The sequence below is a fragment of the Pelmatolapia mariae genome, linkage group LG8 (assembly GCF_036321145.2).
Source record: "Pelmatolapia mariae isolate MD_Pm_ZW linkage group LG8, Pm_UMD_F_2, whole genome shotgun sequence".
NCBI lineage: Eukaryota > Metazoa > Chordata > Actinopteri > Cichliformes > Cichlidae > Pelmatolapia > Pelmatolapia mariae.
In genome coordinates, this window is record NC_086234.1 from 2,228,221 (window position 1) to 2,242,500 (window position 14,280).

Here is a 14,280-nt window from a genome sequence, read left to right on the forward strand (position 1 = left end):
ATCCAACTTTCTTCTGACAGACTTTTCTTTGTAAACTTGAGATTTGAACATCAGGTGGGCGGAGCTTGTGAGTGATCCCCTCTCTGAGGTCACACGGAGTCAACAGTAGAACAAGCAGTGCACAGTTGTGTGTTTTGAGTAGTGTGCAGTCTGAGCATAAACAGCTCACTATTTGAAACTCTGAATGTTTGTACAGGAACCATGAAATGTTCGGAGCATCAGTGCCAGCACAACACTGTCAAATATTCTGTGGGTCGGGATTGTTGCTCAGCTCAGTTTCAACTTGAAGAGAATCCAAATTAACAAGAGGCCCAGTGATGGAGAGAGGCTGATAAATAACACAGGATAAAGAGAGAGAGCCACAGTGTGCAGACACAGACGAGAGCGAGGAGAGAGGATCTCATTATGATTCTGCCCTGACCTCGTTCATCAGTCTTCATTCCTCCTGTGTGTCCTTGGTATCGCAGCAGTGCTTCTGCTGCAGTACAGCTGCACTCAGTCCTGCTCGCAGCACTTCAGAGGACTTTACACCAGCTTACATTCAATGCTTCAAGTCGTGGATTTGTCCTTTGTCCACCAAAGAGAAGTCGAGTCCCCACAAAGTCACCGACAGATTTATGTCCCCACAACATTGGCAATACAAACGTACACACGCACACACACAGACACACACAGGAGGACAGTATTGCTGCAGGCTTTGTGACATCATCATGACTGGAGTTTTTTGAGGACGTGGCTACGTGTCAGTTAATGTGACACAAGTGTAGAAAAACTCCCACCTGAACAGTTAATTGGTCTTCATCCCTAATCTCACCAGCCTGCTGTCCTGAAGCAGCACATGAATCATGTGACCTTAATCTGGACGTTAACCTTTTTACATTTATTTACCATCAGATGATGAAAACATGAGCGCTGGCCTGGTTACCTTTTTTAGCTCCACAGTAATAGTCCCATCTTTGCCTTTGTGAGCACAACTCAACTACCTCGCAAACTAACGGAAGCCATGGTTACCATTGTTTACACCCCCATGCTAACGTTAGCTCAGCACTCAACCAGTAAACAGCAACGAGGACACCCGGAGGGCGTCCACGTTGTTGAAGCATCTTTAATAAAGCATGTTTGAAATCTGTACTCCCCAAATCCACCAACATGACCAGCAGCTTCCTGGTCCATCACCGGGGTCTCCACTCTGCTCTTAGAACAGGGGTGGGTGGACACCACGCTGATCCACCGGCCGACCTCGTGTGTCACCTTTCCATCACTCGTGACCATGACACACTTAAACTTCCCCCACAGAAACTCATCCTCAAAGCAGAAGCAGTAACGTAAACCCGGTGCTGGAAAAAGTGGATTTAGTATTATATTTATATTGACGATGATGACGATGAGGAGAGTGTTGGAAATGATGAGTCTGCCTCAGAGCAGCGCTGTGCACAGAGTCTTTTACCTGAATTATTCATAAACCTTTATTCTGTAGATAAAAATAAGAGTGTCTCATAAATGCAGTACTATACAGATGAAGTAAATGGATACACAATGGTGCCCCTCACTGTGAGCCTGAGGCAGTTTGCTCTTTGGCCACAGTGACGGTAACGTCCAGCCGTGCCCGAGTTCATCGTTCTTTACCAGCTGTGACGAGTGTTTGAGGGGAAGCTGTGAGTCAGCTTTCTGCAGCATCTCTTTATTCACGTCAGTGATGGCAAACATGTTCTCAGTTTAGAGGTGAGACTTGATGCTGAATAATGTTGTTACTGTGAGTGAAGCACGTGGCCGCGAGCCTTCGGGCCGCGCAGATGATCCAGCAGCTGGCCGCTCCGGGCCTTTCTGCGGCTCTCAAGCTGAAGTCACAAGCTCTTCAGCGGTCACGCCTTACCTACCTCGCTCCTCGATAAGCACATCAGCTGTTTGATTTCAGGCCTCCAGAAAAGCTCGTGATGCTCAGTTGAGTTGAGGGCGAGCTCGGAGGGACGGTTCTGGTTTTAGCATCAGCACAACGTGAGAGGGGGGCTTCGCTCTGACGCCAGAGTAACTGGCTGTAAGTGTAAATGACTCGTCGGTCTGTAATCTGTCCAACGTGTCTCACGAAGGAGATCAAGTCATTTCCTTGTGACGGTGTGCAAAGTGACTTTGATGTGTCTTTATTTATCCCAGTAAAAAGTGTCTTTGAAGGCCGCACAGGCCAAGAGGGCAAATCTAACAGCTCAGATCTATAAGGATATTTGAGAGTGATTATAATGTACACTAATGTAGAGTTAGTGATACTTATAAACTGATGGATCAGGAGTGTTCTGAGGTCACTCACAGTCTGACCAACACCAGCATGTATGCACACAGCGCTGTGATGGAGGCTCTGTGGGCTCAGGAACACAGGTGTGTGGGTCCTGATCGTGCGATGTGAAAAGAATCGTCTCCTTCCAAAGAACAAAGTTATAAAATCAGAAGTTTTTATGCCTTTTGAAGAATAATTTGGCTGCTGCTGCTTCTTTAATTTGATTAACACATTTGTGATGATGTTTTATTTACGTTTTATTTTCTTGTCTAGTAGTACGCAGTCACCCTGACTTTTATTTTGAAAGTTCAGTCACTTGTAACCATGTGATCCGTGGTTCGCCTGCCCGCTGCGTCTCGTCCCACGCTCAGCTGATCCAGAGCCTGCAGCAGAGTTCAGCCAATTTTAAACTTTTTCATATATATATATAGAGATATAGATAGATAGATAGAGATATATATATATAGAGATAGATAGATAGAGATATATATATATAGAGATAGATAGATAGAGATATATATATATATAGAGATAGATAGATAGATAGATAGATAGATAGATAGATAGATAGATAGATATAATTTGTTTGATTATTTGAGCTCTGCAACAGCTGCTGCTGTCTGTGTGTGCAGCATATAAAACCATGACATTCCTGAGCTCTGAGTGCTGACTCGGCATTTGCTCTGCATTCCTTTCCAGTTGAAACGAGAGTCTCCTAAACTTAATTAAGATGCAGGAACCAGTGAGGCTACACCCTATGGTCACGTCTGTGTCTGTGGGAATTACTCACATGCACTCGTGTGTGTGTTGACACATTTGAGTTATGTATACTGAACTCTTGTCGCTGTGTTTTTATGAACTTCTGCAACCAGAGACACACAAACCTGCGACCTGCTGCACGACTCCACGCAGCAGCAGGTCGCAGGTTTGTTTCCCTGCAGTTTCCTGGCCTCTGGATTTGCATGCAGTCTTACCTGTGTGTGTGTGTGTGTGTGTGTGTGTGTGTGTGTGTGTGTGTGTACGGGTTCGTACTATCCTGGTGGGGACCAAAATCTGACTTTTACTATCCTGGTGGGGACTTTCTGCACCGTGGGGACCAAAATCCAGGTCCCCTCGGGGTTGAAAGCAATTTTCACACTCAAAATGCGGTTTTACTGTCAGGGTTACAATTAGGTTATGGTTAGGTTTAGGGTAAGGGTAAGGGTTAGGCATTCATTTTTAATGGTTAGGGTTAGGGTAAGGGGCTAGGGAAAGCATTATGTCAATGGGATGTCCCCACGAGGATAGCAAACCAGACATGTGTGTGTGTGTGTGTGTGTGTGTGTGTGTGATGGGTGTGACATACCATTAATGTGTGTGTCTGTGTGCAGGAACAGCAGACTGTTTTTATTAGGGGCGGAGTGCATTTAAGCATTATCTCCACGCCAGCCCAAACACACACACACACACACACACACACATGTCTGGTTTGCTATCCTCGTGGGGACATCCCATTGACATAATGCTTTCCCTAGCCCCTTACCCTAACCCTAACCATTAAAAATGAATGCCTAACCCTTACCATAAACCTAACCATAACCTAATTGTAACCCTGACAGTAAAACCGCATTTTGAGTGTGAAAATTGCTTTCAACCCCGAGGGGACCTGGATTTTGGTCCCCACGGTGCAGAAAGTCCCCACCAGGATAGTAAAAGTCAGATTTTGGTCCCCACCAGGATAGTACGAACCCGTACACACACACACACACACACGAGCTGACAGCGCTGAAGCTGCAGAGCGATCAGCTGCCACATGTTTCAGCTGTTAATCACTAGCAGGAGTCAGAGCTGCTCCTCTCTGGATTTTTCCGCTCCCTCAGGGCTGTAATTTAGTTTCTGTGCAGACGCCGCAGATCGGCTCTCTGCAGGAGGGCGGGGCCTGTCGGCTTCACACCTTCATTATGTTTCATCAGGGTACCTGACGTCATTGGTGCTGAGAAACTTCTGGAACGTTTGCAGCATGCATCATCACCAAAATGAATGAAACTGTTGTGTCTTTGTTCAGCAGGTTTCAGTCTGGGCTCAGCTGTGGATGCAGCGGATGTTCACTGGGATTTAAAACCTGCCAACATGTTTGTTTTCACAGCAAGCAAACTTAAAAATATCAACAAAATTCAGATTAATACTCTTAAACTTAGCTGGTTTATTTTTCTATCCACGTTTATTCATGTCAGAGGTCTGAGAGTCGGAATCACATCAAGGACTAAACCAGGGATTCCCAAAGTGTAGGCCGGGGACCCCTGATGGGCCGAGAAGGTACTGCAGGTGACCGACAGTAATAACAGTTTGTTATGGCCTCAAAAAATGAATGAAAATACAACAAGGAGTTGTTTAAATAGAGTCCTGCAGCAGTAACACGTATCTACAGTTAAATCCATCTTTCACTTTGTTTGAAAAAAAAAACCACACAATAGCTTTTATTTATAACACAGCTGAGCCTTGCAGGTGGAACCGCATATTAAAAAATAAGGATCACAAACTGAGCTCTGCAGATTTTTGAAACTGAATTGTTGCAAAAAAACAAGTTTTGGACGCTGGTTTATCTTCATGCTGTCAGTGCACGAGACACGTGCAGCTCCATGTTTCGGCGTGCGCGTCACAGATGGTGTCATGTCAAGCTAACGATGCTAATGTTATAAAAGCAGCCTATCACGTGGCTGCTGTGGAGCAGAGCGACCAGCACAAACTCAGACGACCTCTTTCAGCGACTGTTTCTGGAGAGTCAGAGGGAACGGTTGGTGTTATGAATACCAACATATCTGTGGGCTCAGCGGGGGCCAGGAGGGGGGGCGGGAAGGCTAAAAATACACGTTTGGAGTAAACATGCGTCCATCCATCTCACCTCCATCATCAGGACTGAACCCACATGGAGGCTCAGAGACGTTTTCCTGTAACGTCGCCGTTCAAACCTGCAGTCTGTAATCAGGGTGTTTGAAAGCTCTGCTGTACCACAGTTCCAGTATCTTAAAACACATTTTTACTCATTGGCTTTCAACACCGCATGAGAGTTACCCATCTATCCACCTAGTCATCTGTTACCAGGTATTTGTTATTGATCTTATTTCTTACTGTGTAATTTTTTATTTTTTTTACTTTTTTTAATCTTTGTACAGCACTTTGGCCAACATTTTGTTGTTATTAAATGTGCTTTATAAATAAAGTACCACAGCACAGTCCCACAGCACTCTTCCACAGCACTCTTCCACAGCACACTTCCACAGCACACTTCCACAGCACACTTCCACAGTATCACTCGAGCCTGTAAAGTTCAATCCCTGAAGCTTCTGCAGTGATTCTTCCTCAGAAACTTTCTTTAAACCAAGAGAAAAGTTTGCTCTTTATGGTAAACTGAATATGGTGACCTCATGGAGGCTTTTCTTTACCATCAGAGGGATCCTGCGATCATGTGATCACCCACTGTGGGCTACCAGGCTTTTTTTATACCAGTGAGCTCACCAAAGTCTCCCAGGCTGCTGCAGCTTTGTCCTCTTCTAATCGTCCACCTCTGCTCAGTGAGGAGCGCCTGCAGACGCTGCACTGAGAGCTGGTTTGGCTGTTTGTTGTGGTTCAGAGAAACCGCAGCAAACGGGCGTTTGAAAGGTTTTCCAGTAAAGGTCCTTCGTAGCTCTAAATGGAAGCGTTCTCTGAACTGAGCTGAACTGGTTCTTGCTTTGGGTGATAACAAAGCTCCACCTGCAGCCTGTCTGTCTGCACTGAAACACAAATGTCACACAGAATAAGCTGCAAAGTGCACGTGAAGCTAACCGTGGGAACCTCGCAGGATTCGTTTGACTCCACATGTCCAAACATTGCTGCTGAAATGTGTCTTTTTTGTTTTTCTTTGTAAAACAATTTAAAACATTTTTTTAATTTAAATCAAATTTCATCATTTAGAGTTTTAGAAGAATAGTTTTCAGAACAGTTGACGTTTCTGAGGTCGTGACCTTTAACATCATCTTTTCCTGTCTTCTGTCCAGATCCTCTGACTCTGTGTCTCCATGGTGAAGTGGGCGGGGTTTGATGTCAGCCCCTCATCTCGTCGACCCTCCCGCCATGCCCACCATGGTCTCTAGGTTGCCCAAGTTTGGTTCTCGGCCCAGATCTCAGACGGCTCCCGCCGCCACCGCCGCTGTGAGCACCAGTGCTGCTGCTGCTGCCGCCAGCGCCGGCACCCGCCTCACCAACGGGTTCTACCACCACCCTGGACCATCAGGGGGCAACGGCGCCCTAACGGCGCCCCCGTCCTCGGCTAAACAGAATGGATTTATCCGAGTGCCGAGTTCGATTTCTGTGAAATTGAGGAAAGAAAATGGATTGATGGAGGACGGCGGCGGTGATGGGGAGAGGGCGTGGAGCCGGGGGAAGGGCGGGCGGAATCGCAGCAGCGTCCAGCAGTTTTACTCCCAGCGTGACGCCAAAAAAGCAGCCTCTGTGGAAAAGGGGCGTGGCTTTGGCCAGCCTGTGGCATCATCATCATCGCCGTCTCCACAGTTCAGCCCCAGCACGCTTCCTGCTTCCAAAATCAGATCCAACAAACTGAGTCCATCAGGGCCGACCAACGGCGCCAAACACGCCCTGAACGGCGTTTCGGGGCCCAAACTGCGGCCCGGACCCAGCAGCTCTCTGAGACGGCCTCAGAGTTTCCTCTCTCGTGCCGGCGGTTCTGGTCCCGGATCTCGAGCTGGTTCCCCGTTCCAGAAGAAGACTCCAGCCAACCGCTCGTACTCCAGCGACAGCCTCGGCTCCGCTGTCTCCGTCCGGCTCACTGAAGACGATCGCTTTCGCTCACGGAGCCTCACCCAGGTCCGACGGCAGCCCTCCCCCACCCTCACCCCTTCCTCCGCCTCCTCCTCGTCCCTCCCTCAGTCCCCCTCCACCAGCAGGGCTCCACCTAAAGGCAGCCTGCTGAAACCACCTGTTAGCAGCCAGGCAGGTAGAGGCGGAGCCAGTGTTGGTTCTGCTGCTTCAGCGAGGTCGGGGCTCCCCTCCCTCCTGCCTCCGTCTGCCTTAAAGAAACCCCTCCTACCCAGCCTGGGCCCCACCTCCAGGCCCAGTGGCATCAGCTACAAGATGTCACGCCCAACACTCATCAAGCAGTCCCGCCCACTGCGAGCGACGACAGCCAATCAGTGTGTAGACGACCAAGGACTGAGCAGAAGGAAGGACTCTGTAGAGACGCCTTCGACGACAGAAAACAGCCCAGGTTCAGCTTTTTAACTCTTTATTTTACCCACAGCTTTTTATTTTTGTTTGTTTGTAGTTTCTCTCTAACAGCTGCTCGTCCTCCTCCAGAAAACACTCCAGAGGCTCCGGACGCAGAGGAGCTGCCGGCAGAGCCTGCATCCCAGGGAGAGGTGTCGATTTTAGGGGAGACCCTGGAGGACATGTCCCTGTCTTCCACCTCCTCTCTGGATAGAAACGACACCAGTCAGGAGTACATGGACGACTTTGACAACCTCGGTGAGATCAGATTTCTTATTTTATACAGATGTCAGTAAATTAGAATAATATCCGACTTCACGGCGACGCTTGTCTGCTGTTTGCAGGAAACGGAGGCGTCGGCATCCTGCTGCTCTCCTCCAAAAATGAGGAGGACGACTCCGGGCTCGACCAATCGTGCGCCAGGTTTGATGACGACAAGGTGGTCGCTAATTGTGTCACCAAGGCGACCGGGCTGTGTTTTCTGGATGATGGTATCGACTGGAGCGTGAGACTCACAGGTGAGTTGTATGAGGAGCAGGAGGGAGGAGAAAAAGTGTCGAGACGACTGCTTAAAAAAAAAAATCCTGCTTGTGTTCAGGTGAACGAGGAGACCATCAGCTGACCCGAATCTCCCGCCGGAGACGGTCCAGTCAGCCGGACTACCATGAGCAGGTACCGCCATTAAACCCATACAATTTCTATCCACCAATCAGACAAACTATCAAACTATCATCAAACTATCAGTGCTGACTGATGATAGCTCACCACCTCACTGCCCACAACAGCAGCTAATGCTGTGGCTTAGCCTGTGCTGTAGCGGCCATATTTCTTGTAGTTTTGGGCCAACACTTCCTGTTACATTTGCCAGATTTTGTTTTTTAATTAGAGAAATCAATAAAAGCCAGTAGGCTGCTTCATTTGTATCAAAAAATAGAGTCTAACAGCACAAACACAGTCCGGAGGTCCAGTTCAGGGACTCCAGTTAGCTGAGGTGAAGCTAGCAGACAGCTAGCTGCTACAGCCGCCTGTGTCACCATCCACCTGTCAGTCAAAGAGGCCACGCCCCTAATAATGCAGACTTTAAGCCTTAATACAGTTTAAACAGGTGAGTTGTGAAAACAGTTGATATGAAGAGTTTCTGTAGGAGGCCGTCAGCATGTTTGTTTCTGCTGTAGAGCTTTAACACTGAGTCAGCCTCTGGTGGACGTTAGAGGAACTGCAGGCTTTGATATCAGAGCACAGGAGGATGCTGCTTGGCCTCACCCTGCCTTCAGCCTCACCTCATAGACCTACTTCAGATATTTAGCCTCGTAAAACCTTAAACCTGTCAAACCTTAAACCCATTTCCAGAAACATGACATAATCTTTGAGTCATACTTTGACCTGACTCACAGGTCAGGTGCAGCAGGTGAAAGCAGCCCCACCCGTGGACAGTTAAAAGGCAGGGTGTAGATGTGGTTTCTGTCCCTGAAAGCCGGGCGAGGCAGGACGCTGTTGGGAAAGACAGAGGAGGACGTCTGTCCTGCTCTTATCTGCAGTCATGAACATTTAATAAAAGCTGAAAAACTCCACGTGGTCTGAATCAAACATGTCCGTCCCCTCTGCAGGGCGGCTCGTCCCTGGACCTGTCCCCCTCCGACAGCTGTGGGTCCGGGGGCACCTACATGTGGGACGAGGAGGGTCTGGAGCCCCTGGGGGGCGCCGCCACAACCGCGTCCATTCACACCAGCAGCAACACCACCCACCACATCGGGAGCTTCGACTCCGACCTCAACAGCATTGTAAGGACAAACCTGCATCTCACACACGTTTGCCCCCAACCTTCCTCCAGGCTGGTTTGTAGTTTGGATGATTTCGTGGCAGCGCAGCAGAGACAAAAAGGAGCGTTTAACATTCAGGCGGCGTCTGCTGTGCTGCCCCAATTCATTCAGAAAGCAGCGGCTGAGGTTTGCTTCCACAGAGACGGCACAATGGAGACGCTTCATCGTGATGGAGTCACGTGTCAGATTAGCACAAAGTTTTTTAAAGTCTGAGCTCGAGGTCTCTCAGTGGAGCTCAAAAACCATCTGATGTTCCAACAAAAGCTTCACTCAGACTGATCTTATGTTTTGATTTCATTGATTTGAAATGTCCAAAGTTTAGTCAGAGTTCATGTTTAACCCACAGTTTCATTCATCAAACTGAAAATCAGACATTTTTAATCTCACGATGAACGCTCGTGTCACGTTTCAGCTCCAGGTTTCATCAGCTCATCTAAGTCTGCAGGAAGTCCTCTGGCTCCCTCTTGTGTCCACTCTGTGAATTACACTCACGACAGATCAGATGTCCTGTTCTTCTTCTTGTTCTGCCCTTTCTTCATTTCTCTTCTATAATTTCTCTTTACTTCTTCACTACATCATGTTGTTGTTGTTCCTTTTATTCTTTGTACTCCTCTTTAGTCTTGTCCTGACTCCACCTTTCTTCTTCTTCTTCTTTTTCTGATTCTTCTTCTACAGTTGAAGGGATGTTAAAGGTTCCCTCACTGTTTATACTCCCTTAAATCCAGCTGCGGTTTCTGTATTTTGGTCAGGAGTTTATTTTTTACTCCTCAGTGATACGTTCAGTGTTCAGCATCTCTCTCTTGACCTTCCTCATGCATCCTTTCTATTTTTGAACAGTATCAGACATTTTTTAGTAAAGTTTGTCTCCAGCTTCCAGTGTCCACTGAAGCTTTACAGACACTGATGTTCATGAGATGATGAGAGAAGCTGGAAGCTCCCATTTTTCTCAGGGTTTTCCAGTTTTAAGAGCATCTCTGCTAAAGTCCGACTGGTTTATCAGTATTATGCACAGTAATGGTTATACATGTATGTGTCGGTGTCAGCTTGTATAACAGCCAATAAATGAAACCTTATAATGTGGATAAAAACACCGTTCGACTGTGTTATCAGTGCGGTTGTTGCATAATTTGTCCACCAGAGGGCACTCTGCAACCTCCCTGATGAAAACACAACAACCAGCTGAAATGAAATAAATAAATAAACTGGCACAGGAAACAGGAAATCAGTTTAAACATCCTGTATCTGTGCGGCTTAAACGCCACCCGGTCATTCTGCTTGTTGCAGGTTAATAAATCGCACTTTGTTTACCCTTCATATCAATAGCTTGAGCTAACGTTAGCATCACAGTGTTTACTGTGAGCTACAGCTGCCATAAACGACTAATGTTTCTGTCTCCTTATCAGACATGAAGTGAGCATCTGGGTGGTGTTACACAAAGCTAAATGCTAACATTCAAAGGGATTCAGATGTGTTAAACTGCTTCGAGCCGTGGCTTCATGTACGCTGAGGCAGGATGTCCAGGTTTGAGAGCTGCTCTAACTGCAGGTGTTACCGCTCTGTCCTGTTGAGTAAAGTTAATCTCCATCCTGAATGATGCTGAGAGGCTGTTAATGAGCTCCCCGTCTCAGTGTGCCCTCTGCGTTAATGAGCTGTGGGCCTTAACGAGTGATTGATCGCAATGAGCTGAGGGTCTTAATGATGTGAGGACATTAACGAGCTCTGGACTGATGGCTCAAGCCTCTCTCGTCTTTAAGCTTTAACCTGATTGTCTTCTGTTTGTTGGTGGATGTGAAACTGAAATTATCATTAGAAATGTTTGACCCGACCACCAGGGGTCAGTGTTGTCTCAGGGGAAAGCTTTGCTCTGTGTTTGTTTTAACAGACGGGTCAGTACAACGACGAGTTTTCATCAGTTCAGCGACCCGAGCGAGGACAGAAAAAAGAGGAGGAGTAACGATGATCAGAGGGGGGCGTGGCACGAGTAGAGTTTAAGAAATGTTATGACGTTTGTTAACAAAACTAAAATTTTTAACCACTTTTTATTCCACAATTAAAACCATAAACAGAATTGGCAGATAAGAAGTTGCTTCCTGTTTAGGCTGGATTAATACGGAAACGAGAGCAAGCAGAGAACTCAGCAACGCGTTTCAGTTTTATGTTTTTATTGCAACATGCTGACGTCAGCCTGTTAGGGCGTCGCTGTGATGTCAGAGGGCATCCTGTTAAATAAAGTGTGTTGTACACGTTTCCTCCTGTAGAGGGCACTGCTCGTTATTACATCTTTAGGTTGAACCTTCTCATGATTTATTGATTATAAAATCAGTATGTACTATAATGTTGTGTTGTATTCTCCTGTCATGGACTCGGTTAGCGTTTTCTTTAAAGTTTAAATGATTGTTTCATGTGTAATAACGTTACTTTAGCTTCTGTGCTCACAGCTCTATGAAATATCCTGAAGTCTAAATCAGTGATTTAGTTTCTTGCTGATACGTGTTTTTGTGAATGATGTGGGCAGAAGAATGAGAGAGAAGGAAAAGGAAGAGAAAAGAAGGGAAGAAGGGCGAGAGGAGGGAGGTAGGGAGGAAGGTAAAGTGACAGGATGGAAGTAGGGAAGTAGGAGAGGAAGAGGAGAAGATGACAAAGAGGAGGAAAGAGATGAGGGAGCAGGAGGAGATTAGGAGGCGGTGCGTTGATGTGGATGACTGCTCTCAGCCACCAGGGACCGTGTGTGTGTGTTTGTGTGCGTGTGTGTGTGTTATTTTCCTCTCGGGTCACTCAGGTGTGACTGAGCTTTTCGAGGCAGAAAAACAAACCGTATGTAAACTCGGACTCTTCGTCCTCGTCTTCGTTTTCTTCAAGGATGAATTTTGATGTTTGCTTGTGAAAAAGTTTAACTCTGTTAAGACATTAGTGTTGGCGAGTGTTCACCTCTGACACAGTTTGAAGCCGTTTGACTGAAAACGAGTCCTGTAACTTTTGTTGTGGTTATCTTCATGGGCGTGATGGTGGCTGGAGGAGCCCTCTGTGTCGTAGCTACAGGCTAACTGCATGTGGCTCATCGGGAATACTGAGCACATGCAGGCAGATGCTTCTGCATGAAGCAGCCTTCGAACTCTTGCACAGACAGAAGAACTCAGAGCGATGTTGATCAGCAAGCACAAAAGACCTTCTGCTGATGAGGGGAAGGTCTGTGCCGTTTGTCAGCCTTCGTGTTGGAGCTGCTTCATCAGGGAGTGCAGCACGGCTCTCTTGTGCAAAACTAGAATCAAATAGAGAATTATTCAATAAATGTTCTTTTTCCTCTAAGACACAAATACTCGAGATACTATCAAGTTTTCCCACGGCTGTCCTGGATGATAGAATGATCAATGCTGCTGTTTTCTGATGACGGTTGTTTATTTTTTCAGAATAACTGTAAAAACACGGTCAGCATGTGTCCTGCTGTAAATGTGTCATTAGCTGAACAACAGTTTAAACCAGAAAGGAACGGAGCTCAAAGCTGATCCTTAACCTGCAGCCTGCAAATGTCCAGTGACATGTTGACATGTTACACAATACACCATGAAAACTACTGTTCAGGTTTAACTGATAGATATGATTGATTAGTTATAGATATTTATCCTCAGAGCTCATGTCGACAGCAGTCAGAGAGACCATTTCTTGAAGCTAACAGTTTTGTTTACCCAGACTTCCTCATGGCTCTGCTAATAAATGTTTTTATTGAATACATTTTAAAGATGCATGAAACTCTTTAGTTTTGGAGCTGCGTGGATTTGTGAGTGGTCGTGTTGTTGTCGTTAACCAGCTGCAGTAACAGGTGACCCAATGATGTGAAAGCCGCTCGCTCGGCTTAGTGAGTCGTGCTTGTATCAGATGTTATCAGCTGATGTTCACGCTAACAGCAAAATCTGCTGAGTTTGGGTTTAAGGAAAGGAAATCAGGGAAGCAGGGTCCAGATTTCCAAATTTGTTTTCTTTATTTACGAGATAATCCAATCCAATCCAATTTTATTTATAAAGCACTTTAAAATACCCATCACAGGAACAAAGTGCTGTACAGAACATAAGTTAAAACAATAAAATAACAGAAAGCAGCAAAAATAAATAAATAAAACACATAATACATCAAATTAAAACAGCCCTATATTAAAACAAAAACAAGATAAAACAGCATCGAATCACCTAAAAACAACTAAAATAAAATAAAAATAAAAACCAACATCTCACGTGATGTCAAAGGCCAGGGTAAAGAGGTGGGTTTTCAAGAGTGATTTAAAAACAGGTAAAGAACTGGCCTGTCTAATCTCTAAAGGAAGCTCGTTCCACAGTTTTGGAGCTGCTACAGCAAAAGCTCGATCTCCTCTAAGTTTACGCCCAGTCCTGCGTACATTCAGGAGCAACTGATCAGCTGAACTGAGAGAGCGGGTGGGTGTATAAGGCTGTAGCAGCTCAGAAAGATAAGATGGGGCGAGGCCATGGAGAGCTTTAAAAGCAAATAAAAGAATTTTAAAATGAATCCTAAAAGAAATGGGCAGCCAGTGAAGTGAAGCTAAAACAGGGGAAATGTGCTCAAACTTTCGAGTGCCAGATAAGAAAACAGAGACGTCTCAGTGTTCTGTCTTTATCTCCTTTTAATGTTTATTTTCCAAAATAAAGGACAGGAAGCTGTAACTGTTCAGTCGGGATAGGTTTGGACCTGAACAACACTTCACTGAGTGGATCCGTGCTCTCATCTTTCCTGTGTGTTGCTCCGTGGAAAGGAGCACTTGTGTTTCCAGCTCTGGATGCTCTCACTCGCTGTCTGCACGCTGCCGTTAGAAGTTCCTGAAACATTTTCTGCTCATTGAGTTTAGCTCGGGGTGTTTTCTTGGAGTCGGCTTATTAAAGTCCAGTGTCTCTGTCGTACGCTGTCTTGCAGGACATCCTGAACAACCTGGACTCGTGCGATCTG

General features: G+C 46.2%; 1 protein-coding gene across 4 annotated transcripts in view; it reads left to right on the plus strand.

Annotated features, from left to right (window-relative positions):
• LOC134633575 (serine-rich coiled-coil domain-containing protein 2-like) overlaps positions 1-14,280 on the plus strand; it is a 43,163-nt gene that overhangs the window by 9,994 nt on the left and 18,889 nt on the right. For all 4 annotated transcript variants that reach the window (XM_063482433.1, XM_063482434.1, XM_063482435.1 and 1 more), the window contains exons 2-7: positions 6,286-7,511; positions 7,601-7,768; positions 7,855-8,028; positions 8,109-8,182; positions 9,118-9,291; positions 14,248-14,280. The exon at positions 14,248-14,280 is cut by the window's right edge and continues 58 nt beyond it. In XM_063482433.1, the coding sequence (XP_063338503.1) occupies positions 6,329-7,511; positions 7,601-7,768; positions 7,855-8,028; positions 8,109-8,182; positions 9,118-9,291; positions 14,248-14,280 (1,806 nt within the window). In that variant the 5' untranslated portion in view covers positions 6,286-6,328. The remainder of the gene's footprint in view (positions 1-6,285; positions 7,512-7,600; positions 7,769-7,854; positions 8,029-8,108; positions 8,183-9,117; positions 9,292-14,247) is intronic.